The sequence below is a fragment of the Pseudophryne corroboree genome, chromosome 11, assembly GCF_028390025.1.
Source record: "Pseudophryne corroboree isolate aPseCor3 chromosome 11, aPseCor3.hap2, whole genome shotgun sequence".
NCBI classification, from domain to species: Eukaryota; Metazoa; Chordata; class Amphibia; order Anura; family Myobatrachidae; genus Pseudophryne; species Pseudophryne corroboree.
In genome coordinates this window covers 290,088,648-290,115,412 of record NC_086454.1, presented here as the reverse complement: position 1 = coordinate 290,115,412, position 26,765 = coordinate 290,088,648, and the positions used below count along the sequence as shown (strand labels likewise).

Here is a 26,765-nt window from a genome sequence, read left to right as displayed (position 1 = left end):
AGGCAGACTACAATATATATTGACACAGTATATGTGGAACATTGAATAATTATTCTTGTGGTGATTATGGAACATTTAGTTGATGGTTGTTAATATCCTCTTTCTCCACACATAACGGTTCAATCAGAGATTGATATTTGGACTCTGATCTATAGTAATATATTCAAACTATTTGATGAATAAATACATGATACAGGTAGCGAGCCTTGATTTTTTTTTAAATTTCACTTTATTAACCACTTTATTCACTGAAAAGTATGTATGATAAATATATTATTGTTATATTATTTTTATTTCGTTATCAGACATTTTTTAATGTATTTATTAAAAGTTAATTTTTAATTATTCTACGTGCACCAACAAAGAGACATTCTTTTCTCTTCTACTGGTCAACTAATTTTGTCTCTGAATATCCAGTAGTAGATTCATAACTTATTGACGGATATTAGTCAGGATCTTTTCATAGATATGACAAAAAGAATTGTTAGCTGGTGCAGAGTGTTTCCAATTTCCCCATTCTTTCTATGATTCTAGATGGAGGGTACAGAAATTGGGATAATTACTTTAGTGTGTCTCTAAGCGCTGTTAGTCATATTATACTGTCTTTGATAACTTAGGCAGGGGGTACAAGGTGTTAGGAAAATACTGAATGGTAGAATAAGGGTCTAATCTTAGTTGTGTGTATTGTACAGGAGTTGTAGTATTCCAAACAGAGGGAGATCCCATACCCACACTTACGGGGGATCCTGCTTCTAGGAACAACTCCAGGGGTGTACATTAGAGAATCACATAAAGGCACAACACGCACTGACCATATTAGTCAGAGAACACACTCATCATACCACAATTATCTAAAGAAATTACAAGGCATTATTTGGGTATCACTGATGTTAAATTTGCCCATGAATAAAAGCAGGGCAAATATTTTTGTCTTTACAAAATAATACAGGAGGTAATAGAAGTTGCAGTATATAAGGTAATTGAATCTAGAGAGAGGGGAATATAAGGACCTTGAAAGGGTCAGACTATACATAAAGTATCTGTGACCAGGAACTCATATGGGGGCACTAAGGTAACTGTGACCAGTAACCCATATGGGGGCACAGGGGAGCAAGGGTATGGCGGACCTAGCGCCCAAGACTCCCATTGAGATAGTCAGACAAAAGGAAGGTCCTGAAGCCATTAAGGGAATACAAAAAGTATTCAAAAGGGCAGGATTTTCCCCTCAGGGAACTCTAGATTTCAAGAGATTGGAAATATTTTTTAAGGGAACAGAATGTTTGGATAGAAAAGAAACATCAAGTAGAAATGTGGAAGAAAGTAGCTGCAGAATATCTGCCCAAAAAAAGAACAAACATTTTTAGAAGACATAGCATGGGACATACAGATACCAGTACCAACACCAGTAGTAAACCCACCACCACCACAAGTGACACCATTGATTCAGGTACCACCATAATTTGTACCTAACACAGCACCAACTCTGACTACAACTGCAGCACCCTTACACTCACGAGAACCTAATGTGGTACTGAAGAAAAGAGATGGCAAGTGGTATACAGTTTCTTCAGAACCATACAATCCAATATATCCAGATCTGCAAAAGGAATTGAGACAGAGAAAGTGTCCACAATGTCACCAATGTATACCTGAAGGATATGAACATTGCCCCTTTTGTGACAATTGGGTACCCCCCAACGAACCACACTCTGACAATAGCCAGAACACACCCATAATCTCTAAGAACAACCCGTTTCTGGCAAATAGTCCCCAGACTATTGGGACAAGGATAATACATAGAAAAGAACAGTGTAAGAAAATGCAATCAGGGGACTTTAGTACACCATGTCCATGTAATACCTGTGCACCACATGTCCAGATGTTTTATCAGATGCAGCCACCACCATATCCTGAAGAGACTATCACGGCATACCCAGTATCTGTACAAATCACTAGAGACCTTAATGCCGCGGGACTAGCAGACAGGAACACCACAGACTATGGGCTGCATCAGACATGAATGACATCATTTCTAGAGCTCTATACCCACGCAAGTGTCCAAATGCATATTTGAATTATATGAAGAGAATAAATCTTGTTTGGACAGGATCTTGGATAGATATTCGAGAACTAAACTCAGTGTTATTGGGTTCATCAGCTGAAGCTGAAGTAAGAGGATATCCAGCAGGAGCAGCTGCAAACATAGTAGCCCCACTAGCAGAAGATGCACAAAGGACAAAGATAAGCGGGGAACAGTACATGCACAGATTAGAACACTGGTGTAACCAGCAAAGAAACAGAGTACCTGCATTTCCAGATGTTAAACAGAAGAGTGGACAGACTGTCAGACAGTACCATGATATGGTGCATCAAGGACATATAGATGGAGGATTTGATGTGGCCAATACCCAACATGAAAGGCTTTTGAAAACACATTTCTTAAATTATCTCTCAGAAGCCCTGAGAGGAGAATTGTTCCAGGTTAGACCAGAAGCCTCTACCTTAACCATGGAATCACTCCACCAAGTCTTAGAGGCCATAGAAGAAAGACAAGAAGAGAAAGAAAAGAGCTCTGTACCCAGAATAACTGTCCATGTATGCAAGAAACAGGAACAAGATCCAAGTTACAGATGTCCAGAAACACAGGAAAGAAGCCCCAAAGGAAAGTCTCTTCAGAAGAAGCGAAGACAAAGGGTTTGTGTTTCTTCAGCAATGAACAAGGACATATGAGGAAGGAATGTTCCAAATACAAGACATGGGCTCAGAACAGGGCGGCCTCTGAAGCCAGCCCATAGGAAACAGGCGCTCCAGAACTGTACCTTTTGGTCCAAGTAATTGACTCTCATGGATCCAAAGTAACAACCACAGTTACCCCACCGGGAGGGGAACAATTGGACTGTATTATAGATACCAGAACAAGATGAACTATATTAAGATAACAGGAGGTACCAACAAAACTGCAAGCACAAGAAACTATATTGGGAACAGGAATGGCAAGTACAACAGTCCCTCTAAAGAAAGCAATCCTGCAAAATCAGTGTGGGACAAGAAGTCATTTTAGTATCTGTGCAGTTCCTCATCTCTGAAGACTGCCAAGTCAATTTATTTGGAACCAATGTGTTATCAGCCATTCAAGCCACAGTACAGTATACAAGTAAAAAAATAACATTATCCACAAGAACAAGCGACAAGCTTCAACAAGCTGTACTAGCTGCTACAATGTTGATGGAAGAACAGAAGCCACAAGGTGATCAATTTCCAGAATGGCTAGACCAGGTACCATAAACTCTGGTCCAAAGGAAAGACAGATGTTGGATTACTGACAGTACAACCTGTCCACCTGAAACTTAGAGAGAAGACTTCAGATATTGTGCTTAACCACCCCTAACAATACAGGTACCGCACGCAGTTATAGAAATTCTGATTCAAGTAAGAACCAAACATCTCTCAGCAGCTAGATTGACCAAATACGAAGTAGTGCTGTTGAGTCCTACGAATGTCACCATTTCAAGTTGTACGGTATTGAATCATGCTACATTGTTACCAGTAGAGGATTCAAAAGAGGGGAGAAAGTACACATTATCTGATGAACTATATGATGACAGAAGATACAGCAAACTCTGGAAATACACACAAAACAAAAAAAATTTTCATCATGTTTGTTTTGAACTTATGAGATCAGAGATGTCTCCTCTTGATAATGTTATCAAACTGGTATTGGACAATGCAGATCTTACCCTGTTTATGGATGGATCCAGGTATTATCATGAATGGTCACCATGTACAGTTTATGCAGTAACAACAATGGATGAAGTCCTGGTTCAAGAACTCCAACCACACTTTTCTGCGCAAGAAGCTGAACTAAATGACTAAGAAACTAATGGAAGATGTGGTCTGCAGATATGGGGTTCCAGAAACAATTGATCGGACAGAGGAACTAATTTTATAGGAGAAATAATGCAACACATAATGCAGGATTTGGGTATTAGTTAGGCATTTCACACACACCCTCCACAGGTCAGAGGTGAGTGGCAGGGTAGAACACCTGAAACAGCACCCTTAAATTAAAAAAGATACAGGAAATAATGGCAGAAACAAAGAAAATATGGTTAGAGTGTCTACCTATAGCCCTATACTCTGAACCACACCCAATAAGAAACACAAACTGACACCATATGAAGTGTTATTCCTGACAGCACCTAAGACAGGATGTTATTTTCCCCAGCAGATGTGACGTAATCATGGAGATATGACTACTTATGTTACCTTGTTAAGCAAACAAATGACTAATGTACACAATACAGTGTTTCTATCTCTTCCAGATCTTGTCTCCATTGTAGGATGATGTTCATTACAAACCAGGAGATTGGGTCTATACTAAGCGGCATGTCAAGAAAGCACTAGAACCACGCTTTGATGGTCCATTCCAGGGTCTGCTAATAACCCCTACAGCAGTCAAGCTTGAGCTAAAAGAGACCTGAATACACCTTGTAAAGCTGGCTGTGAAGATCAAGTCACCATGAATCCTTTTTACATGTTAATAACAATACTTAGTTTAGAGATATTACAGAACAGGTGACACCAGGGGGGCAAATGATGTTCTCAAAAGAGGTTCAAGGTATTATCAATGCCATTAACAAGACGATAAAACATGAACTACATCTAGAGAGAGTAAACTATTCAGCTCGTCACGTTCAGATGTAAACAATTATAGAAGCAGCAAAATTTGCAGAAATAGCAGCAGAATAAAAGGGAAAACGTACAGCATCATTGGTGGGATATATTTACAGGTAAATCTCCATCATTCTCTAAAGCATATAACATTCTGATACATCCAGTGATAGGGATAATAGTACTATTGATTCTGCTCATCCTTTGGAACTGTTATCTATCCTGTAGTTTCAGAAAAATGATTACTAGAAGTATGACCCCAGTAAAAGCGCTTGTTGTGAGCACAAAGGAAGAAACATGTAGCAAATGCAAAAGACCTAACATAGGAAACAGAAGTACATGTATGTATTGCTCACATCCCCTAATGGTTTAAGTAGAAATAGTATTGTCATAGTTTAATCGGAGTATGGGTTCCGAATGATCGGTTGACATCCATCCATATGTGGTTCTTATGATAACATATGAGGTGATATAAGGTATCAGAAGTGCTCAGGTTATTACTATTACAATATGTGTAAGGCAGGATAAGAGTAAGATTTTAATCAAAAGAGGGGTTTGTAAGAGTAATATTGATTAAAATGCTTTTGCTGTATTAATGTTTCACTATATTCTAAAGACTGTATATATGTCCCTTTACATATATTACAAGGTCATCGTTGCTTGTATTGTATGTGTGAGACAACAGGTGGTTTCCTTTAAAATACTTTACAAGATAAGAATGTGAAGCCAGGAGACAGAGAATGACAGAAATAGAGATCTTCAGCAATCGCCTCATTCTCTGACAAGACAGACTCCAGGAATAGTTTGGGACTGTGTCTTCTGAATATTACCTTCTATGTCACTGAAACTTGTAATATATATATGATTAGCTAACTTTATTCTTCACTGTGATTGGAGGGCATGAAAAAGCCCAGTTCTCTTTTGGTATAAATAAAGGCTCTCTCTGTCACAGGACAGAGCAGTGTTATACTGGCATTGTGTCTAGTGTGACTTCTTGCTCTCCGGCCGGCTGTATCCAGTACTTTGAATCTCCAAGACAGAAGGGTTACTAAGGCGTTGATAGTTGAGGTGTAAGCTTATTACCCTAACACACTCATTTCCTCACCTTCTCCATCTGTAGAACAACAGATGAGCTGCGTTTTCCCATCCATACGGTAATCTCCTTCTACCACTCCGGCTATTGATGATGAGAAATTGTCCTTAAAGATCACCTCTCCCGTACGATCACTGCGCGCATCAACCTTTAAAAGATCCCATTAAGCCAGTAAAAAACAAAGCAAATAAGTTCTACTAGTGCAATAACACCCTAACCTTCTGCATCACGACACATCAATGAACCCTAGTATTTGGGGCCAATAAGTAGGTGAATCAGAAATTACTGAAACGTGTACAGGGACGTTATACACAGCTACTCGGTGACTGTGGGTAAAGTAGAACGTTCACCTACATACTGTATCAATAATGAAACCATTACCTGGAGATGTATGAATCTCAGATTTCTAGAGGGGAGGGGGGGTTCTAAAAGAGATGTGCGCAGGCCCATTTTTGCCAGTTTTAATTCTAAATCATTGGAGGATTTTGGTTTTACATAAACCTCCTCATTGGTTTTTGTTTTGGATTTGAATAAAAAAAACAAACAAAAAAAAAAAACAGCTAAAATCACGTTATTTTTGCAATCCAAACCAAATCCAAAACCTGAAATGCTGTTTGCCTGTGAATTTACAGCCTTTTTGGACGCTAGTGTCCTTAATGCAGCCAGATTTATTATCTAGCCGTTTGGAGAGTAAAAACTGCTAGTCTGTGCAGGGCATTATACTGTGTTCTGTTCTTTCCTGCCTTGGACACGTTATTGATGCCTTTTAACATGTTTTTCTTGCACTTTTGACATGTTACCAACACAATATATTGTGTTACACGTTAAAGCAGTGATAGCCAACCCTGGTCCTCGAGAGCTACCAACAGATTTTCCAGCTCACCTGGCAGGTGCACATGTGCAGTTATTACTAACGGTCACATTTTAAAAGAGGAGACCTGGAAAACGTGCACTGTTGGTAGCTCTCGAGGACCAGGGTTGGCTACACCTGCGTTAAAGTGTGGGAAACAGTTTGCACAGCTGGCTCCTCCCCCTTCACGCCCCCCACCCCTCCAGTTTGAAAAATTGTGCTGAAGGAGGTAGAAGCAAAAGGGAGCTCTTGCTCCATAAGATTTTTTTTTTCTTTTAACAAAATCAGTGGCCCATTTCCACCTGACAGAAAGCGGGTGCAGGTTAACACTAAGGTACTCGTGAGTACATGTGAGACAAAGATCCCGGTAGAAGGGATCAGCGGCTCACTCAGGAGATCTGCAGAACTGTGAGTAGCAGTGCTGGTTAAGACCCCATAGGAAACGCAGTTTGCTAATACTACAGGCGGTACGCGGCTCTCCCGCCGGGTGCAGCGTTTGGTTAGACAGGTGCTAGCAGGAGAGCCCACCGCAAGCAACATTTACAATGGGCTGCAGGATTTTCAAAGACTATGGAGGAATTCCTAATTAGACTTACTCCACCTGCACAGGTAGAAAAGTCGGTGCACAAATCTGTAAAGAGGCCTCTTCCTGTCCTGCAGGAGGAATCGGAGGAGTAGGAGGGTCTCTTGGCGGACTCAATTGAGAAGGTATTTGAAGTCAGTCCTCAGGAGGAGGACTCAGAGGTTAAGGGGTTAGAATCCCTTGTTGAGGCAGTAAAACAGGTCCTTGACTTCAATGAAGAGGGGATAAAGGAACCTGAAGTTTTTGATCTGTTTGACTCTCAAAAGCCACAGTCGGCAGTTTTTCCCATTCCTCACACTCTCCACGATCAGATGGGAGAAAAATGTAAACAACCAGATAGGCGTTTCCAATTGCCCAAAAAATAAGATTTTACTCACCGGTAAATCTATTTCTCGTAGTCCGTAGTGGATGCTGGGTACTCCGTAAGGACCATGGGGAATAGACTGGCTCCGCAGGAGACTGGGCACTCTAAAGAAAGATTTAGGTCTACCTGGTGTGCACTGGCTCCTCCCCCTATGACCCTCCTCCAAGCCTCAGTTAGGACACTGTGCCCGGAAGAGCTGACACAATAATGATTGAGGATCTAGGTAGACTAGAGGAATGGTCAAGAGTCTGGCAATTACAGTTTAATGCCAAAAAATGCAAAATCATGCACTTGGGTCTCAAAAATCCTAAAGCTAAATACAGTATTAATGGCACTATACTGGAAACTACTGAGGAGGAAAGGGATCTAGGAGTCACTATTTCAGATGACTTAAAGGCAGGTAAGCAATGTAACAAGGCAATGAGGAAGGCTAGTCAGATGCTTGGCTGCATTGGGAGAGGAATCAGCAGCAGAAAGAAAGAAGTAATAATGCCACTGTATAGGTCATTGGTACGGCCTCATCTAGAATACTGTATTCAGTTCTGGAGGCCATATCTTCAAAAGGATATTAATACATTAGAAACTGTACAAAGGAGGGCAACTAAAATGGTGCATGGCCTACATCACAAAACATACCCAGAAAGACTAAGAAATCTCAATATGTATAGTTTGGAGCAGAGAAGAGAAAGGGGCGACATGATAGAAACTTTCAAATATATGAAGGGTTTTAACAAAGTCCAGGAGGGAAACATTCTCCAAATGAAGAGAAGCAATAGGACACGAGGACATGCACTGAGACTGGAGGGGGGGAGGTTCAGGGGAAATTTGCGGAAAAATTATTTCACAGAAAGGGTAGTGGACAAGTGGAATAGCCTCCCATCAGAGGTGGTAGAGGCTAAGACAGTAGAGCAATTTAAACATGCATGGGATAGACATAAGGATATCCTTACAAAGAAATAAGGATCAAATAAGGTTAGTGATAAAAAAAAATAATATATAAAAAAAAAAAAAAGGGGCAGACTAGATGGGCCAAGTGGTTCTTATCTGCCGACAAATTCTATGTTTCTATGTTTCTATGAAGGATTTTGAATCCCGGGTAAGACTCATACCAGCCACACCAATCACACCATATAACTCGTGATAGGAACCCCGGTTAACAGTATGATAACAATGGAGCCTCTGAACAGATGGCTCGCAATAACAACCCGATTTTTGTAACAATAACTATTTACAAGTATTGCAGACAATCCGCACTTGGGATGGGCGCCCAGCATCCACTACGGACTACGAGAAATAGATTTACCGGTGAGTAAAATCTTATTTTCTCTGACGTCCTAGTGGATGCTGGGTACTCCGTAAGGACCATGGGGATTATACCAAAGCTCCCAAACGGGCGGGAGAGTGCGGATGACTCTGCAGCACCGAATGAGAGAATATTGTCCCTATCTATAGTATAAATATTATCCGACAGGGAATCTGACCACGCAGCTGCCGCACTGCACATCCATGCCGAGGCAATAGCAGGTCTCAATATAATGCCCGTGTGTGTGTATATAGCTTTTAAGGGTAGTTTTCTGCTTTCTATCAGCAGGTCCTTCAGGGCGGCCATATCCGTGACGGTAGTGCCACCTTTTTTAATAAGCGTGTAACCGCTTTATCTACCCTAGGGGTTATTTCCCAACGTGACCTATCCTCTGGCGGAAAAGGGTACGCTGCTTAGAAATTATCAATTTCTTATCAGGGGAAGTCCACGCTTCCTCACACACCTCATATCAATTCCTCAGATGCAGGAAAACTACTGGTAGTTTTCTGTCACCAACATAATACCCTTTTTTGTGGTATCTGGGGTATTATCAGAAATGTGTAATACATTTTTCATTGCCTCAATCATGTAACGGGTGGCCCTATTGGAAGGTACACTAGTCTCATCGTCGTCGACACTGGAGTCGGTATCCGTGTCAACATCTGTGTCTGCCATCTGAGGTAGCGGGCGTTTTAGAGCCCCTGATGACATGTGAGACGCTTGGACAGGCACAAGCTGAGCAGCCGGCTGTCCTATGTCGTCAAACTTTTATGTAAGGAGTTGACACTGTCACGTAATTCCTTCCATAAGTCCATCCACACCGGTGTCGACCCCGCAGGGGGTGACATCCCATTCACAGGCATTTGCTCCGCCTCCACATCATTATCCTCATCATACATGTCGACACAGCAGTACCGACACACAGCACACACACAGGGAATGCTCTGACAGAGGACAGGACCCCACAAAGCCCTTTGGGGAGACAGAGGGAGAGTATGCCAGCACACACCAGAGCGCTATATATCACAGGGATATCACCTATAGAGAGTGTTTTCCCTTATAGCTGCATAATATATATATATATATACTGCGCCTAATTTGTGCCCCCCCTCTCTTTTTAACCCTTTTCTGTAGTGCAGGACTGCAGGGGAGAGCCAGGGAGCGATCCCTCCAGCAGAGCTGTGAGGGAAAATGGCGCCAGTGTGCTGAGGGAGATGGCTCCGCCCCTTTTTCGGCGGGCTTTCTCCCGCTATTGTAAAAGTTCTGGCAGGGGTTAATAGACACCTATATAGCCCCTGGGGCTATATATGGTGTCAGTTCGCCAGCCAAGGTGTTAATATTGCTGCTCAGGGCGCCCCCCCCCCCAGCGCCCTGCACCCATCAGTGACCGCAGTGTGTGGTGTGCATGAGGAGCAATGGCGCACAGCTGCAGTGCTGTGCGCTACCTTGGAGAAGACAGAAGTCTTCAGCCGCCGATTTTCCGGACCACCTTCCTGCTTCTGGCTCTGTAAGGGGGACGGCGGCGCGGCTCCGGGAACGGACGACGAGGTCGGGTCCTGTGTTCGATCCCTCTGGAGCTAATGGTGTCCAGTAGCCTAAGAAGCCCAAGCTACCACCACTTAGGTAGGTTCGCTTCTTCTCCCCTTAGTCCCTCGGTGCAGTGAGCCTGTTGCCAGCAGGTCTCACTGAAAATAAAAAACCTAACATATACTTTCTTCCTAGGAGCTCAGGAGAGCCCCAGGTGTGCATCCAGCTCAGCCGGGCACAGAAATCTAACTGAGGCTTGGAGGAGGGTCATAGGGGGAGGAGCCAGTGCACACCAGGTAGACCTAAATCTTTCTTTAGAGTGTCCAGTCTCCTGCGGAGCCTGTCTATTCCCCATGGTCCTTACGGAGTACCCAGCATCCACTAGGACGTCAGAGAAAGTTTACGGTAAATTATCCCTTGCCTAAGGGAATCATGTCCAAATGGGAGTTACCCCCTATTGTAGATGCGTCCCTGGCTATATTGTCAAAAAAGACAATCTTACCAATACCGAAGGTGACTACACTGAAAGATGCGTCAGATCGTAAGTTAGATACGGCCCTTAAATCCATCTTTGTGGCTGCGGGAGCAGCACAGAGACCTACGATTGTTAGCGGATCGGTTAATAAAGCTATCGTCGCCTGGGCTGGACAGATAGTTCGAACAGTGGCAGAAGAAAATAATCAGGAGGAGATTGCTCCACTGGCGGAACATATCCATGAGTCGGCCACTTATATTTGCCAAGCAACAAAGGATGCTAGCAGAATAGAACCACGCATATCAGCTTCGGCTGTATCGGCAAGAAGGTTTCTGTGGCTCAGACATTGGCAGGTGGATTCAGATTCAAAAGAAGGCAGAGGACGTTCCCAGTCTACAGCCCGAAAACAGGACTCTAAGACCACTGAAAAGACAGTGGCATGATGGTCTTACAGCTCATCTTGGATCTTCCAAGGTGGGCGCACTGTTGATACGGTTTCAGGAAGCCTGGGCCAAAACCTCCCCAGAAATCTGGATCAACAGTATAATCTCCCAGGGATACAAAATAGATTTTCTAACTCGGCATCACAGTCAGTTCTTTACTACAGGCCTACCTCGGTGCGCTCAAAACGCGGGGGCATTAAACAGGGCTATTCAAAAATTACTTCTGGCGAAAGTAATCAGACCAGTTCCGGGTACACAAAGAGGGACGGGTTTTTATTCAAATCTTTTTGTGGTGCCGAAACCAGATGGTTCTGCCAGACCCATACTAAATTTAAAAGTTTTAAATCAATTCCTGACTGTTTACAGATTCAAAATGGAATCAATACAATCAGTCATTGCGGGCTTGAAGCATCAGGAATTCATGATTTCGATGGACATAAAGTATGCGTACCTGCATGTCCCAATTTGGTTGCCACACCAAGCTTATTTAAGGTTTGCAGTAGACAAAAACCATTACCAATTCAGAGCTCTGCCGTTCGGCCTGTCATCGGCTCCCAGGATCTTCACAAAGATCATGGCAGTCATGGTAGCGAAATTGAGATATTTCGGGGTAACAATAATACCGTATATGGACGACCTTCTTATCAAGGCTCCATCACAGGAACAATTGATCCGGGATGCCCAGATCACTCACCAAATACTAATTCAACACGGTTGGATTGTGAACTTCAAAAAATCCAACTTACAACCAACACAGATAATTCAATTCCTGGGTCTCATCTTAGATACAATACAATTGAGAGTGTTCCTTCTGGAAGACAAGATTCGAGACATCAAGGAAATGGTATGACAGGTTTTACAAAACCAGACGGTGTCGCTGCATCTTTGTATACGGCTTCTAGGAAAGATGGTAGCATCTTTTGAAGCGATCCAAAACGGCAGACTACATTCCAGACCGTTTCAGTTAAATCTGATTGCTCAAGGGGCAGGTATGCATCTTCTCCTTCACCAAAGAATTTGCTTGTTTCCTCAGGCCAGGACTTTGTTGATTTGGTGGTCGATCCAAAAGAACCCATCAGCGAGGAAAAGGTTTGGAATCTGGGATTGGATAATTTTGACGACGGATGCCAGTCTCAAAGGATGTGGTGCAGTATTGGACAACCATCAGTTTCAGGGGAGATGGTCACCGTTCGAGAGCAGCCTACCAATAAATGTGAGGGAACTACGAGCCATCTACAATGCACTGCTTCAGGCGGAGAACCTAGTACGAGCTCAGCAAGTGAGAGTGCAATCGGACAATGGGGGTCATTCCGAGTTGTTCACTCGTTATTTTTTTCTCGCAACGGAGCGATTAGTCGCTAATGCGCATGCGCAATGTCCGCAGTGCGACTGCGCCAAGTAAATTTGCTATGCAGTTAGGTATTTTACTCACGGCATTACGAGGTTTTTTCTTCGTTCTGGTGATCGTAATGTGATTGACAGGAAGTGGGTGTTTCTGGGTGGAAACTGGCCGTTTTATGGGTGTGTGTGAAAAAACGCTACCGTTTCTGGGAAAAACGCGGGAGTGGCAGGAGAAACGGAGGAGTGTCTGGTCGAACGCTGGGTGTGTTTGTGACGTCAAACCAGGAACGACAAGTACTGAACTGATCGCACTGGCTGAGTAAGTCACAAGCTACTCAGAAACTGCACAGAGAAGTCTTTTCGCAATATTGCGAATCTTTCGTTCGCAATTTTACTATGCTAAGATTCACTCCCAGTAGGCGGCGGCTTAGCGTGTGCAAAGCTGCTAAAAGCAGCTTGCGAGCGAACAACTCGGAATGACCACCCATGTGACAACAGCGGCTTACATAAACCGTCAGAGAGTAACAAGACCCTGCATGGCATTAAAGGAGGCTACAAGGATTCTGTCTTGGACAGAAAAGCACAACATTATCCTGTCGACAGTCTTCATTTCAGGAGTGGACAACTGGGAGAGAGACTACCTCAGCTGTCAGGCTATGCACCCAGGGGAGTGGTGTCTACATCCCCAAGTCTTCAACGCAGTGGTAAGAAGGTGGGGTTTTGCCTCTCGAAACAACCATCAGCTTTCGAGATATGTAGCCAGGATGCGGGATCCAGCAGCAGAGGCGGTGGATGCGCTGGCGATTCACTGTACATACAAACTGGTATACATATTCCACCATTTCCCTTATTGCCAAGAGTGTTAAAAAAGGTGAAACAAGAAAGGAGCTTGGATAATTTTGGTAGCTCCGGAGTGACCTCGCAGAAGTTGGTACTTGGATCTGCAGGGACTACTGGTGGAACTACTGGCGGGACTACTTGGAGAGTGCCGAGGAGGGAGGATCTGCTCTCACAGGGCCCATTTCTACACCCAGATCTGAACTGCCTACGTTTGACAGCGTGGTTCTTGAGACCAGGGGTTAAATTTACTAAGATGGGAGTTCTATTTTAGATGGGATGTTGCCCATAGAAACCAATCAGATTCTACTTCTCATTTATCTAGCACCTTCTAGAAGATAATACCTGGAATCTGATTGGTTGCTATGGGCAACATCCCATATTAAATAGAACTCCCATCTTAGTAAATTTACCCCCAGGATACTAAGGGAAAAGGGTATCCCGAAATCAGCTATTCCTACCATATTAGCAGCAAGAAAGCCAGTTACTGCGGCACACTATTATAGGATCTGGAAGAAATATATGGACTGGTGCCAGCCTAAGGGTTGGAACCCCACAGAATTCCGCCTTGCTAGATTATTGAGTTTTCACCAAATTGATTTGGATGGATGGTTACGGTTGGGATCCCTGAAAGTACAGGTCTTGGCCCTTTTTTTTTTTCCCAGCAACGTCTGGCGTCCTTGCAGAAGGTTCAGACATTTTTACAGGGAGTGCTGAGAATACAACCACCCTTTCATCCCCCCACGGCTCCGTGGGATCTAAATTTGGTGTTGGACTTTTTGAGATCTGACCTTTTCGAGCCTTTGGAACGGGCAGATCTAAAATATGTGTGCTGGAAGACAGTCTTACTTCTTGCCTTGGCATCGGCAAGGAGGGTCTTTGAATTGGGAGCCCTGTAATGTAAACGTTCTTTCCTAGTATTTCATGATCTTTGGGACGTCCCCAGCTGTCTAACTCCAGTGTCCTCTAGTGGATGATAGAAAAAAAGAGGATTTTGGTACTTACCGATAAATCCATTTCTCTGAATCCACTCGGGGACACTGGGCGCCCACCTTGGTGCTGTCAGCCTGGGTATGTTCTTGTTATATTGCCTAAAACGTGTTTAGTTAATGATTTGATAGTTTCTTGGTTGATCTTTGACGTTGTGGTATGGTTGGTTCCTTCCAGACTGCTTTTGTTCTTTCATGTTCCCTCTTCTCTCCGTCAATTTTTCAAACTGTAGGGATGGGGGCATGAAGGGGGAGGAGTCAGCTGTGCTTGCATTCTTTACACCCCAGCTGTCTAACTCCAGTGTCCCCGAGTGGATTCAGAGAAATGGATTTATCCGTAAGTACCAAAAATAGGATTTTAATTACCTGCTGGTAAATCCTTTTCTCGTAGTCCGTAGAGGATGCTGGGGTCCACATTAGTACCATGGGGTATAGACGGGTCCCTTGGGAGCCATGGGTACTTTAAGAGTTTAATAGTGTGGACTGGCTCCTCCCTCTATGCCCCTCCTACCAGACTCAGTCTAGAAACTGTGCCAGAGGAGACGGACATACTTCGAGAGAAGGAAATACACAGATAGTGGTGAGATTCACACCAGCTCAAACCGAATCGAAAAAACCATGCTGACCAGCTTGAAACAAGGCAGCAAGAGCTGAACAACAGTACTTAACCAAGTAACAATGCAGTACTTAACCAAGGAACAAGGCAGTACTGAAACAAGTAACAACTGCAGGAAAACGAAGCGCTGGGCAGGCGCCCAGCCTCCTCTACGGACTACAAGAAAAGGATTTACCGGTAGGTAATTAAAATCCTATTTTCTCTTACGTCCTAGAGGATGCTGGGGTCCACATTAGTACCATGGGGATTTACCAAAGCTCCCAGTACGGGAGGGAGAGCGCGGAGGCTCCTGCAGAACCGATTGACCAAATTTTAGGTCCTCAGAGGCCAAAGTATCGAACTTGTAGAACTTAGCAAACGTGCTCGATCCTGACCAAGTAGCCGCTCGGCAAAGCTGTAAAGCCGAGACACCCCAGGCAGCCTCCCAGGAAGACCCCACCTTACGAGTAGAGTGGGCCTTAACAGATTGTGGACACGGCAAGCCTGCCGTAGAATATGCATGTTGGATAGTACACCTGATCCAGCGAGAAATCGTCTGCTTAGAAGCAGGACACCCAATCTTGTTGGGATCAAAAAGGACAAACAGAGCGTCCGATTTCTATGACGTGAAGTTCTCTTCACATAAATCTTCAAAGCCCTCACAGCATCCAAGGACTTTGAGGTAATTGAGTAGTCAGTAGCCACTGGCACCACAATAGGTTGGTTGATACGAAAAGCCGACGCGTCCTGAGCTCAGCTCTATTTTCATGGAAAATCAAGTAGGGGCTATTGCAGGACAAAGCTCCCAATTCTGATACACATCTAGAAGATGTCAATGCCAATAGAGTGACCGCCTTCCAAGTATGAAACTTGACCTCAACCTCCTGTAAAGGCTCGAACCAATCCGAATGCAGGAACTGCAGCACCACGTTAAGATCCCAAGGTGCCGTAGGAGGAACAAAGGGAGGTTGGATGTTCAGAACCCCTTTGAAGAAAGTCTGAACCTCAGGGAGGGAAGCCAATTGTTTCTGGAAGAAAATGGATAAGGCCGGAATCTGGACTTTTATGGAGCCCAGACATAGGCCCACATCCACTCCTGCTTTAGGAAGAGGAGAAACCGTACAAGTTGAAACTCCACCGTAGGAAATTTCTTGGATTCACACCAAGACACGTACTTTTTCCAAAACTGATGGTAATGTTTTGACGTTACTCCTTTCCTAGCATGTATCAGGGTAGGAATAACTTTGTTCGGAATGCCCTTCCGAGCTAAGATCTGGCGTTCAACCTCCATGCCGTCAAAAGTAACAACGTTAAGTCTTGATAAGCGAACGGCCCCTGTTGCAGAAGGTCCTCTCGAAGAGGAAGAGGCCTCGGATCTTCCAAAAGTAACTCCAAAAGATCCGCGTACCAAGACCATCTTGGCCAGTCTGGAGCAATGAGGATCGCCTGAACACTTGTTCTCTTTATTAGTTTGAGAATCCTTGGGATGAGTGGAAGTGGAGGGAACACATACACTGACTTGAACACCCGCGGAGTTACCAGGGCGTCCACCGCCATTGCCTGTGGGTCCTTCGATCTGGAACAGTACCTCCGAAGCTTCTTGTTGAGGCGGGAGGCCATCAGGTCTATTTGAGGCACGCCCCAAAGACTTGTCACCTCTGCGAACACCTCTGGGTGGAGGCCCCACTCTCCTGGATGGAGATCGTGTCTGCTGAGGAAGTCCGCTTCCCAGTTGTCCACTCCCGGAATGAAGATTGCTGACAGCGCCATTGCATGCTTTTCCGCCCAGAGGATGATCTTTGTTACCTCCGACATTGCAGCTCTGCTCGTTCCGCCATGTCGGTTTATGTAGGCCACTGTCGTTACATTGTCCGACTGAACCTGAATGGCCTGATCTTTTAGAAGATGTGTCACGTGTAGAAGACCATTGTACACGGCCCTTAGTTCCAGAATGTTTATCCGAAGGATGGATTCCAGACTTGACCACCTTCCTTGGAAGTTTTCCCCTTGGGTGACTGCCCCCCAACCTCTGAGACTTGCATCCGTGGTTAGGAGGATCCAATTCTGAATCCCGAACCTTCTGCCTTCTAGTAGGTGAGAAGTTTGCAGCCACCAGAGGAGCGATATTCTGGCTTTTGGTGACAGACGTATTCTTTGGTGCATGTGAAGATAAGATCTCGACCATTTGTCTAGGAGATCCAGTTGGAAAGATCTGCATGAAATCTTCCGTACTGTAGAGCCTCGTAGGAGGCAACCATCTTCTCCAGAAGGCGAATGCACTGATGAACCGATACCCGGGCTGGCTTCAGGCCATCCAGGACCATCGTTTGGATCACCAACGCTTTCTCCACCGGCAGATACACCCTCTGTACTTCTGTGTCGAGGATCATCCCCAGGAAGGACAGTCTCTTGTCAGCTCCAAGTGCGACTTTGGAAGGTTCAGGATCCATCCATGATCCCGGAGCAGCAGAGTTGAGAGAGCAATACTCTAACAGCTTCTCCCTGGAAGATGCTTTTATTAGTAGATCGTCCAGATAAGGAATTATGTTCACACCCTGCTTGCGGAGGAGTAGCATCATCTCCGCCATTACCTTGGTGAACACTCTTGGTGTCGTGGAGAGGCCAAACAGCAGCGCTTGGAACTGATAGTGACAGTCCAGCAGCGCAAATCTGAGATAAGCCTGGCGAGGCAGCTAGATCGGGATGTGAAGGTAGGCATCCTTGATATCCAGAGATACCAGGAATTCCCCCTCCTCCAGACCTGAGATCACCGCTCTCAGGGACTCCATCTTGAATTTGAATTCCCTCAAGTAGGGGTTCAATGACTTTAGATTTAATATCGGTCTTACCGAACCATCCGGTTTCGGTACCACAAACAGGTTTGAGTAATAACCCTTGTGTTGCAGGTGAGGTAGAACTGGGTCAATGACATTTGACCTTAGTAATTTTGAATGGCTTCCTGTAAGATAGCACTTTCTGTCAGCGAAGCTGGCAAGCCTGATATGAAGATTTTGTGAAGTGGGAGTTCTTGAAACTCCAGTCTGTACCCCTGGGTAACAATATCCTGTACCCAGGGATCCAGGCATGAGGACGCCCAAACATGACTGAAATTTCTTAGTCTTGCTCCCACCTGCCCGATCTCCAGGCTGGGAGGTCCACTGTCATGCCTAGGATTTTGAGGAAACCGAACCAGGTTTCTGATCCTGGGAACCTGCGGGTGCAGGTTTTCTGGCTTTCTCCCGACCACTTCTAAAGAAAGTGGAGGGGGATTTTGACTTTTTAACTTTAGCGGTCCGAAAGGACTGCATTGCAGACGTAGGATATGATTTCCTAGTCGGTTGTGGAGCAGAGGGTAGAAAAGTTGACTTACCCGCAGTTGCCGTGGAGATCCACGCATCTAACGCTTCCCCAAACAGGGCCTGACCTGTGAAGGGTAGGTTCTCCACACTCTTCTTGGATTCTGCATCTGCAGACCATTGGCACAGCCAGAGTCTTCTGCGTGGCGAGACAGACATGGAAGAAGCCCTCGCGTTCAGATGTCCAAGGTCTTTCATGGCTTCCACCATGAAACCTGCAGAATCCTGTATGTGACGTAAAAACAATTCAATGTCACTTCTATCCATAGAATCAGACTCCTCTAGTAAAGTGCCTGACCACTTTACTATGGCTTTAGAAATCCATGCACAAGCAATAGTGGGGTTTAAAGCCACGCCATTTGCGGTGTATAAAGATTTGAGTGTAGTCTCAATCTTGCGGTCGGCCGGCTCTTTTAAAGCGGTGGACCCAGGGACAGACAAAACCACTTTTTTAGACAACCTAGAAACAGAAGCGTCTACTACCGGCGGGTTTTCCCACTTTTTCCTATCCTCCTCAGGGAAAGGAAAAGCAGGGATCTGGAACTTTTAGGGATCTGGAACTTTTTCTCTGGGTCTTCCCAGGATTTTTTAAACAATGCGTTTAATTCCTTAGACACAGGGAATGTAAGGGAGGATTTCTTATGGTCAGTAAAGTAAGCCTCCTCTACTTGCTCAGGTACCTTATCAGTAATGTGTAAAATGTCCCTTATAGCCTCAGTCATGAGCTGCACCCATTTAGCAAGGGATGCCTCACCCCCCAGTATATCCCCCTCACTGTCTCCTGTATCAGAGTCAGTATCCGTGTCGACTTGCATAATTTGGGCAAGAGCACGCTTTTTAGGATATATATCAGGGGTGTTGGATGAGGTAGCGGGAGCAGAATACGACAAAACCTCTACAGATCTTTCAAAACCTGTGTTTCAGTCTCATTATGAGCTATCCTAGATGAAATCTGGGACATCATTCCCTTAAGAAAAGCCACCCATGGGGGTTCGGATTCAGAAGGCTGAGACAGTACATTGCATTCCTGAGTACATGGAATAGACTCCTCTGGAGAGGACACACACTCTGCAGCACAAGATACAGAGTCGCTAGACATGGCAATGTGAGATATAAACATACAAACACAGGAAAATGTCAGACACAGTTTCCCCCAAGTACCTTCAGAGAGATACAGAGTATAAGGAGCCAGCACACACAGCTCCCAGTAGGCAGTTATTACGATAAATGCCAGGCGCTGGCTGAGTAACCTTAATAGATTGAACAGTGATTAACACTCCCCCCCCCCCTCTTCTATAAAACCCTGGTACCGCAGAGAATAACTGGAGTTAAGTGGAGGGCAGCGCTACCTGTCAGCATCTCTGTAGCGTGATCCACAGGGAGAAAATGGTGCTGGTGAGTGCTGGATCCGCTCTGAGGAGAAGCCCCGCCCCCTGTAGTGGCGTGTCTTCCCACATTTATTATTTTATACTGGCCTGAGGTGTGTTTGTTGCTAACAGTGGGATTAGCTCCTGTTAGCTCAGTGACCAGGGCGCCCCTCACAGCGCAGCACAACTGTACCTCTGAGCCCTCCGGAGCGCAGCATCAGAGCAGCGATTCCACCCTTGTGCCGCCATTCCCGCCGATGCCCTGCTTACTGGGGTGCTGGCGTCATACTCACCATTGCATCTTCTGGCTCTGTTAGGGGGTGGCGGCCGTGCTGCGGGAGTGAGCGGTCGCCTCGGGGGCTTGCGATCAACACCCTCAGGAGCACAGTGTCCTGTCAGCGGAGATAGGAGCCATTAATTGGATCTTACTCCCCCCCTAAGTCCCACGAAGCAGGGAGGCTGTTGCCAGCAGCCTCCCTGTACCTAACAGCTCTTAAAAAATAATAACACTAGAAAAGCCCCTAGGACAGGGGTGGCCAACCAGTCAGAAACAAAGAGCCAAAAAATCTTGTTAGGAACGTCAAAGAGCCGACATCAAGCACAGGCGCACATGCAAAAATTAGGTGTGGCCCTGTGCCTGCTAGGCCACGCAGAGCCGGCCCTAACCAATATGATGCCCTAGGCAAGATTTTGGCTGGTGCCCCCTAGCATCACCGCTGGTTCTGCCTCTGACCTTGCACCTCTTTCCCAGCACCATCACCCCTCACCCATAGCAGTCCTTGTACCCCCTATATTTTAAATAGGAACAGTTCGCACATTTGACGCACAGCCCAAAAAGGGGCATCTTCTTGCTGGGAAGGGGCATGGCCACACAATGGTAACCCCAATTTTTTTCTTCTCATCTCTCAGGTATGTGAATTCATTGCTACTATGCTACCAGGCTCAGACTGACACACATGCTGCGTACAAACCACATCTTATATTTGAATGTATGTGAATTCATTGCTACTATGCTACCAGGCTCAGACTGACACACATGCTGCGTACAAACCACATCTTATATTTGAATGTATGTGAATTCATTGCTACTATGCTACCAGGCTCAGACTGACACACATGCTGCGTACAAACCACATCTTATATTTGAATGTATGTGATGTTTTTCTTGTAATTTCCTATGTATGTGATTGAATTTATTGTGAATAGCTAGAGTAGTTTTAGTCTGCTGACCCACCCTGTGCAATTTGTTCTATGATCAATTAGCATTTCAATCAGGTGACCAAATGTTCAGAGGTAGGCCTGTTCCTAATCAGAGACAGTATTTCCTTAGAGTCAGTTAAGGGGTCAGCTTGCTGGGGGTAGCTTGCTGGAATTTTTTAAGTGTGGAATTAATAAGTGTGTTATCCGAACAGTTAAAAAAACAGTTGAACAAACATTGAAAAACATCAAGAAAAGGTAACTTACTTTAACAACTTACTCTAACTCCACTTAACCCATAAAACACAAACAACCTCAGCATGTTCATCAAACTACTGTGTCTAATTTCAATTCATGGAATTCTCACCAAATTTAACACATTCTACACTCACCCTGAAACTCACCCCTCTGTACACATTACAGCTTCTATTCTCCACTCCCCTCTTCTAAACACTCATGAGATTTATACTTTCCTCTCTGCAAGTACTTTGACAACCACAATTGGCCACCAGTACAAACACTCGCAAACATCCACCAAGATTTATCTCACTCTTCTGCTATTATTAGCTGGTGACATATCACCAAATCCAGGCCCCAACCACCTTTCCCTCTCACACTCTGCTGTCTCAAAACAACATAGAAATCCATCTAACCTCATAAATATCACGTGTCTCCCATCCCCCTCCAAATCACTAAAATGTGCCTTATTGAATGCACGCTCTGTTTGTAACAAATTAACATCCATCCATGACCTCTTCATATCTCACAACTTTAATCTGCTGGCTATAACAGAAACATGGCTCACACAATCAGACACTGCCTCCCCTGCAGCACTGTCACATGGTGGTTTCCACTTCTCACACACATCTAGGCCTAATAATAGTAAAGGTGGTGGGGTCGGAATCTTACTGTCACAGTTTTTCACATACACTGTTCTACCTCAGGTTCCATCACTCGCATTCACCTCATTTGAAGTTCACTCTATCAGGATTTTCACCCCCTTCTCTCTGCGTGTTGCAGCTATCTATCGCCCTCCTGGGCAACCTAAACAACAATTTCTAGAAGATTTCTCTGCCTGGCTCCCACACTTCTTATCCTCTGACATCTCCACCATCATTATGGGCGATTTCAATATAGCTCTTGACAGTCCACAATCTGTTCATGCATCCAAACTCCTCTCTCTAACCTCCTCTCTTGGCCTAACCCAATGGTCCGACTCCTCTACTCACCATGAGGGCCACTGCCTTGATCTTGTGTTCACCAGGCTCTGCTCAGTTTCCGAATTCACTAACACTCCTTTCCCTCTCTCTGATCACAACCTGATCACCTTCACAATCTCTTCTATTACTTTAAATTCTAGGACACTAAAACCAAGCAAGCCTCCTCTAACCCGCAGAAATACTAACAATATACATTTTCAACAACTTTCCACTTCTCTGCAACAACTGCTCTCACCAATCTCGACATTTACTACACCTGACACTGCTGTATCACACCTGCACCAGACCCTAGAGAGTGCCCTTGATGAAGTGGCTCCAGCTACCCATCACACTCCACGTAGGCTTAGATGCCAACCATGGCACTCTAAATCAACAAGACACCTACAAAAACTGTCACGTAAAGTAGAACGTCAGTGGCGGAAATCTCAGAATCCAAGTGACTTTTTCACATATAAGACTACCTACCACTCCTATCGTCAGGCCCTGGACACTGCCAAACAAACATATTTCCAATCTCTCATCTCTTATCATGCCAACAACCCCAAGCGACTTTTTAATACATTTAAATCACTTCTTTACCCTCCCTCACCTCCCCCACTAGCTACTATCCGTGCACAAGAACTTGCTTCCTACTTCAAGGATAAGATTGATAAAATCCGAGATGAAATGGTATGCTCTAACTCAGCCAGTGACCTGCTCAATTCCCTACCTGAACCCTCTGGCACTTTCTCTTCATTTGATCCCACAAGTGAAGATGAAGTATCAACACTCTTTTCATCCTCCTACTCCACTACCTCTCCTCTTGATCCTATACCCTCACAGGTCAGTAAAACTTTGTCTCCTGTGCTTATCCCAACCTTAACTAAAATCTGTAATCTCTCTCTCTCTACTGGTATCTTTCCCTCTCTGTTTAAACATGCAGTCATTACTCCCATTCTAAAAAAACACAACTCTGACCCAAACACACTCTCTAACTACCGTCCCATTTCTCAGCTACCCAGTCCCTCCAAGCTACTTGAGAGGCTTGCCTACACTCGCCTTACACTCTTTCTTAACTCGCACAACTTATTGGATCCACTTCAGTCAGGCTTTCGTGCCCAACACTCCACAGAGACGGCACTGACCAAAGTAGTGAATGATCTAGTCACTGCTAGATCAAAAGGCCATTACACACTACTTATTCTTCTAGATCTCTCTGCTGCTTTTGACACTGTTGACCACTCTCTTCTCATACAAACACTACAATCCCTAGGTCTTCAGGACACAGCCCTTTCTTGGTTCTCATCCTACCTATCTAATCGCTCTTTCAGTGTTCACTTCTCTGATTCTACCTCCTCTTCTCTACCTCTATCAGTTGGAGTACCGCAAGGCTCAGTCTTAGGTCCTCTGCTTTTCTCAATCTATACCTCCTCTCTTGGTAAACTAATCAGCTCCTTTGGATTTCAGTATCATTTGTATGCTGATGATACTCAAATCTACCTATCCTCCCCAGATTTGTCACCACCAGTATTGGCTCGTGTCACTGGATGCCTGTCTGCCATTTCATCTTGGATGTCATCTCGCCACCTCAAACTCAACATTTCCAAAACCGAATTAATTATTTTCCCACCAGCTAAGAGTAGTTACCAACCTGATATCTCTATAACTGTTGACAATGCAACTATCCACCCCACCCCACAAGCTCGTTGCCTAGGTGTCACCCTTGACTCTGAACTGTCCTTTGTTCCACACATTCAATCTGTCTCTAAATCATGTTACATGCACCTTAAAAACATATCCAAAATACGCCCTTATCTTACACAAGACACTGCAAAAACTCTAATCCATGCACTCATCATCTCCCGCATTGATTATTGTAATAGTCTCCTTACTGGTCTTCCCAAACATAGGCTATCACCACTTCAATCCATTTTAAATGCAGCTGCGAGGCTAATCTTCCTCGCCAGACGTTCTTCATCTGCTGATCCGCTCTGTCAGTCCCTCCATTGGTTACCGGTATTCTACCGTGTCAAATATAAAATACTTTTACTTACATACAAGGCTATTAACCAAACTGCACCATCATACATCTCCTCACTCATCTCAAAATATCTCCCTACCAGACCTCTCCGCTCTGCACAAGATCTGCGTCTCTCATCCACATGTATTACCTGTTCCCACTCAAAATTACAGGACTTTACCCGGGCTTCACCCACTCTGTGGAATGCACTCCCACGCACAATAAGACTCTCCTCTAGTCTCCAAACCTTTAAACGTTCTCTGAAAACTCATCTCTTCAGACAAGCCTACCAAATTTCAGACCCACACACATAACCTTCACAGCTTCCCTATCAAGTTACATCCCCTCTGTACAGTCCACATAAACTCACATTTTGTCTTCCAACATTGCTGGGTGATCATATCATATAAGAACCTAGCAACCTGGGGAACCATTATGTGACAGGTAGCATCTATCCTTGTGTATCAATGCCTATTTCCCTATAGATTGTAAGCTTGCGAGCAGGGACTTCCTACCTCTGTCTGTCTGTCTGTCTGTCTTTGCCCAGTTTTGTTCTATAATTGTTGTTCTAATTGTAAAGCGCAACGGAATATGCTGCGCTATATAAGAAACTGCTAATAAATAATAAAATAAATAAATTCCAATTACGCCACACAGTACTGCAACTTTATTCACATTTTATCTTGCGATAGTGTCCATAATTCATATTACATCCCACAGTAGTATCACTTTACCTTATAAACGTTACTCCTAACAGTAAAGCCCCTTATTCACATTACATCACACTGAATTGCTCCTTATTCACATTACACCACACCTTATTGCTCTTTATTCACATTAGACGACACAGTAGTGCCCTTTCTATATGCAACGCCACATAGTAGAGCACCTTATACACATAATGCCACACATTAGTAATGCATTTATTTTATACACAATTCCACAGTAATGCCCCTTACACATATGAGACACATTAATGTCCTTATAAACATAATGCGCCTTACACATTATGACAACCTTTATTAATGCCCTTTTACACATAATGTCCCTTACACATATGCCGCACATTATTAATGCCCTTATACACATAATGACACACACAGTGCCCCTATACACATTTGCTTAGTGCCCCTATACACATAATTACACACATACAGTAGTACCCTGTTATACATATGCTGCACATTATTAATGCCCTTATACACATAATGACACACATAGTGGCCCTTTACACATATGTTGCACATTATTAATGCATTTTTACATGACACACGTAATGCTCCTTACACATATTCCGAACACTACTGCACAACCAACCCACTCACATGCACACAGCACTCACACTTCCACTAACACTGTGACCTCTGCCTCTGCTTGGATCAGATGTGTCCTCACAAATCTTGCATCAATGCTAACGTCGGGCACATTTTTGTTAATGAAAATGCATCTTATTTGCATTGCTATGTGGCTAGGATGCACAAGCAGCTTCTGCTGATTAAACTGATATGCAGCATGCCTATATACTGTGTGAGACTGTGGCTGTATCTGCATATGAAATGCTACATACAGAATATAGGCATGCCACATATCATTTTAATTAGCAGAAGCTGCTGATGCCCCTAGGCATATCAAGTGCCCTAGGCAATTGCCTAGTTTGCCTATGCCTATGGCCAGCTCTGAGGCCACGCCTCTGGTATAAAATACATTTAAAAAGCCAGATCCAACATAAAATAAATTTAAAAAGCCACTTCCACATACCCTACTGTGTCACTTCAGCCAGCTACCTCATGTGTCAGTCCTGCCAGCACTCTCATTTGTCCTTTGTTTGCCAGTGGGTGTCTCACCTCTAGTATCTGGCTCTCTCAGTTCTCAGTCTTCGTAGAGCTGCTGCTGCCTGTCTGGCTGGAGTGCAGCAGTTTCTGGATCTGTTGCAGTCACGTGACTTTGAGTGTCGGGAGCCACATTTGAATAAAGAAAGAGCCGCATGAGGCTCAAGAGCCACAGGTTGGCCACCACTGCCCTAGGAGCTCCCCTAGCTGTGACCGGCTCCACCTGCCACATTTTCTAAACTGAGTCTGGTAGGAGGGACATACAGGGAGGAGCCAGCCTACACTTTTAAACTCTTAAAGTGCCCATGGCTCCCAAGGGACCCATCTATACCCCATGGTACTAATGTGGACCCCAGCATCCTCTAGGACGTAAGAGAAATCCTCTTTTTAAAATGCAAAACAAACCATTTATCCTATTCTTCATGCAGTTTAAGCACAATGGCTAAAAAAAGACATTAATAGAAATAAGTGTGAATGAGCTATCAAAGAGTCATGACACAACTCATCTAGGACAACATAGCATTTACACATTGCATGACCCAAAACAGCCATCCAATGAAGCTAACAAGACACTAACCTTTCCGTTAGACCATCCAGTGATCAGCTCACAAACCCCATCAGAGTTCAGGTCGAAGGCATGTATGCTCATCGCAAGGTTTTTAGACTAGGGAATTAGAAAGATGCGAGCAGATTATATATCGGCAGTCAACACAGTTGGGAGCGATC

The 26,765-nt window shown here is 44.4% G+C and overlaps 1 protein-coding gene across 4 annotated transcripts in view; it reads right to left on the bottom strand.

Annotated features, from left to right (window-relative positions):
• The window catches only part of BBS2 (Bardet-Biedl syndrome 2), a 240,030-nt gene that overhangs the window by 22,283 nt on the left and 190,982 nt on the right, over positions 1 to 26,765 (bottom strand). For all 4 annotated transcript variants that reach the window (XM_063945436.1, XM_063945438.1, XM_063945435.1 and 1 more), the window contains exons 8-9: positions 26,617 to 26,703; positions 5,777 to 5,912 (exon numbers count right to left, since the gene is read on the bottom strand). In XM_063945436.1, the coding sequence (XP_063801506.1) occupies positions 5,777 to 5,912; positions 26,617 to 26,703 (223 nt within the window). The remainder of the gene's footprint in view (positions 1 to 5,776; positions 5,913 to 26,616; positions 26,704 to 26,765) is intronic.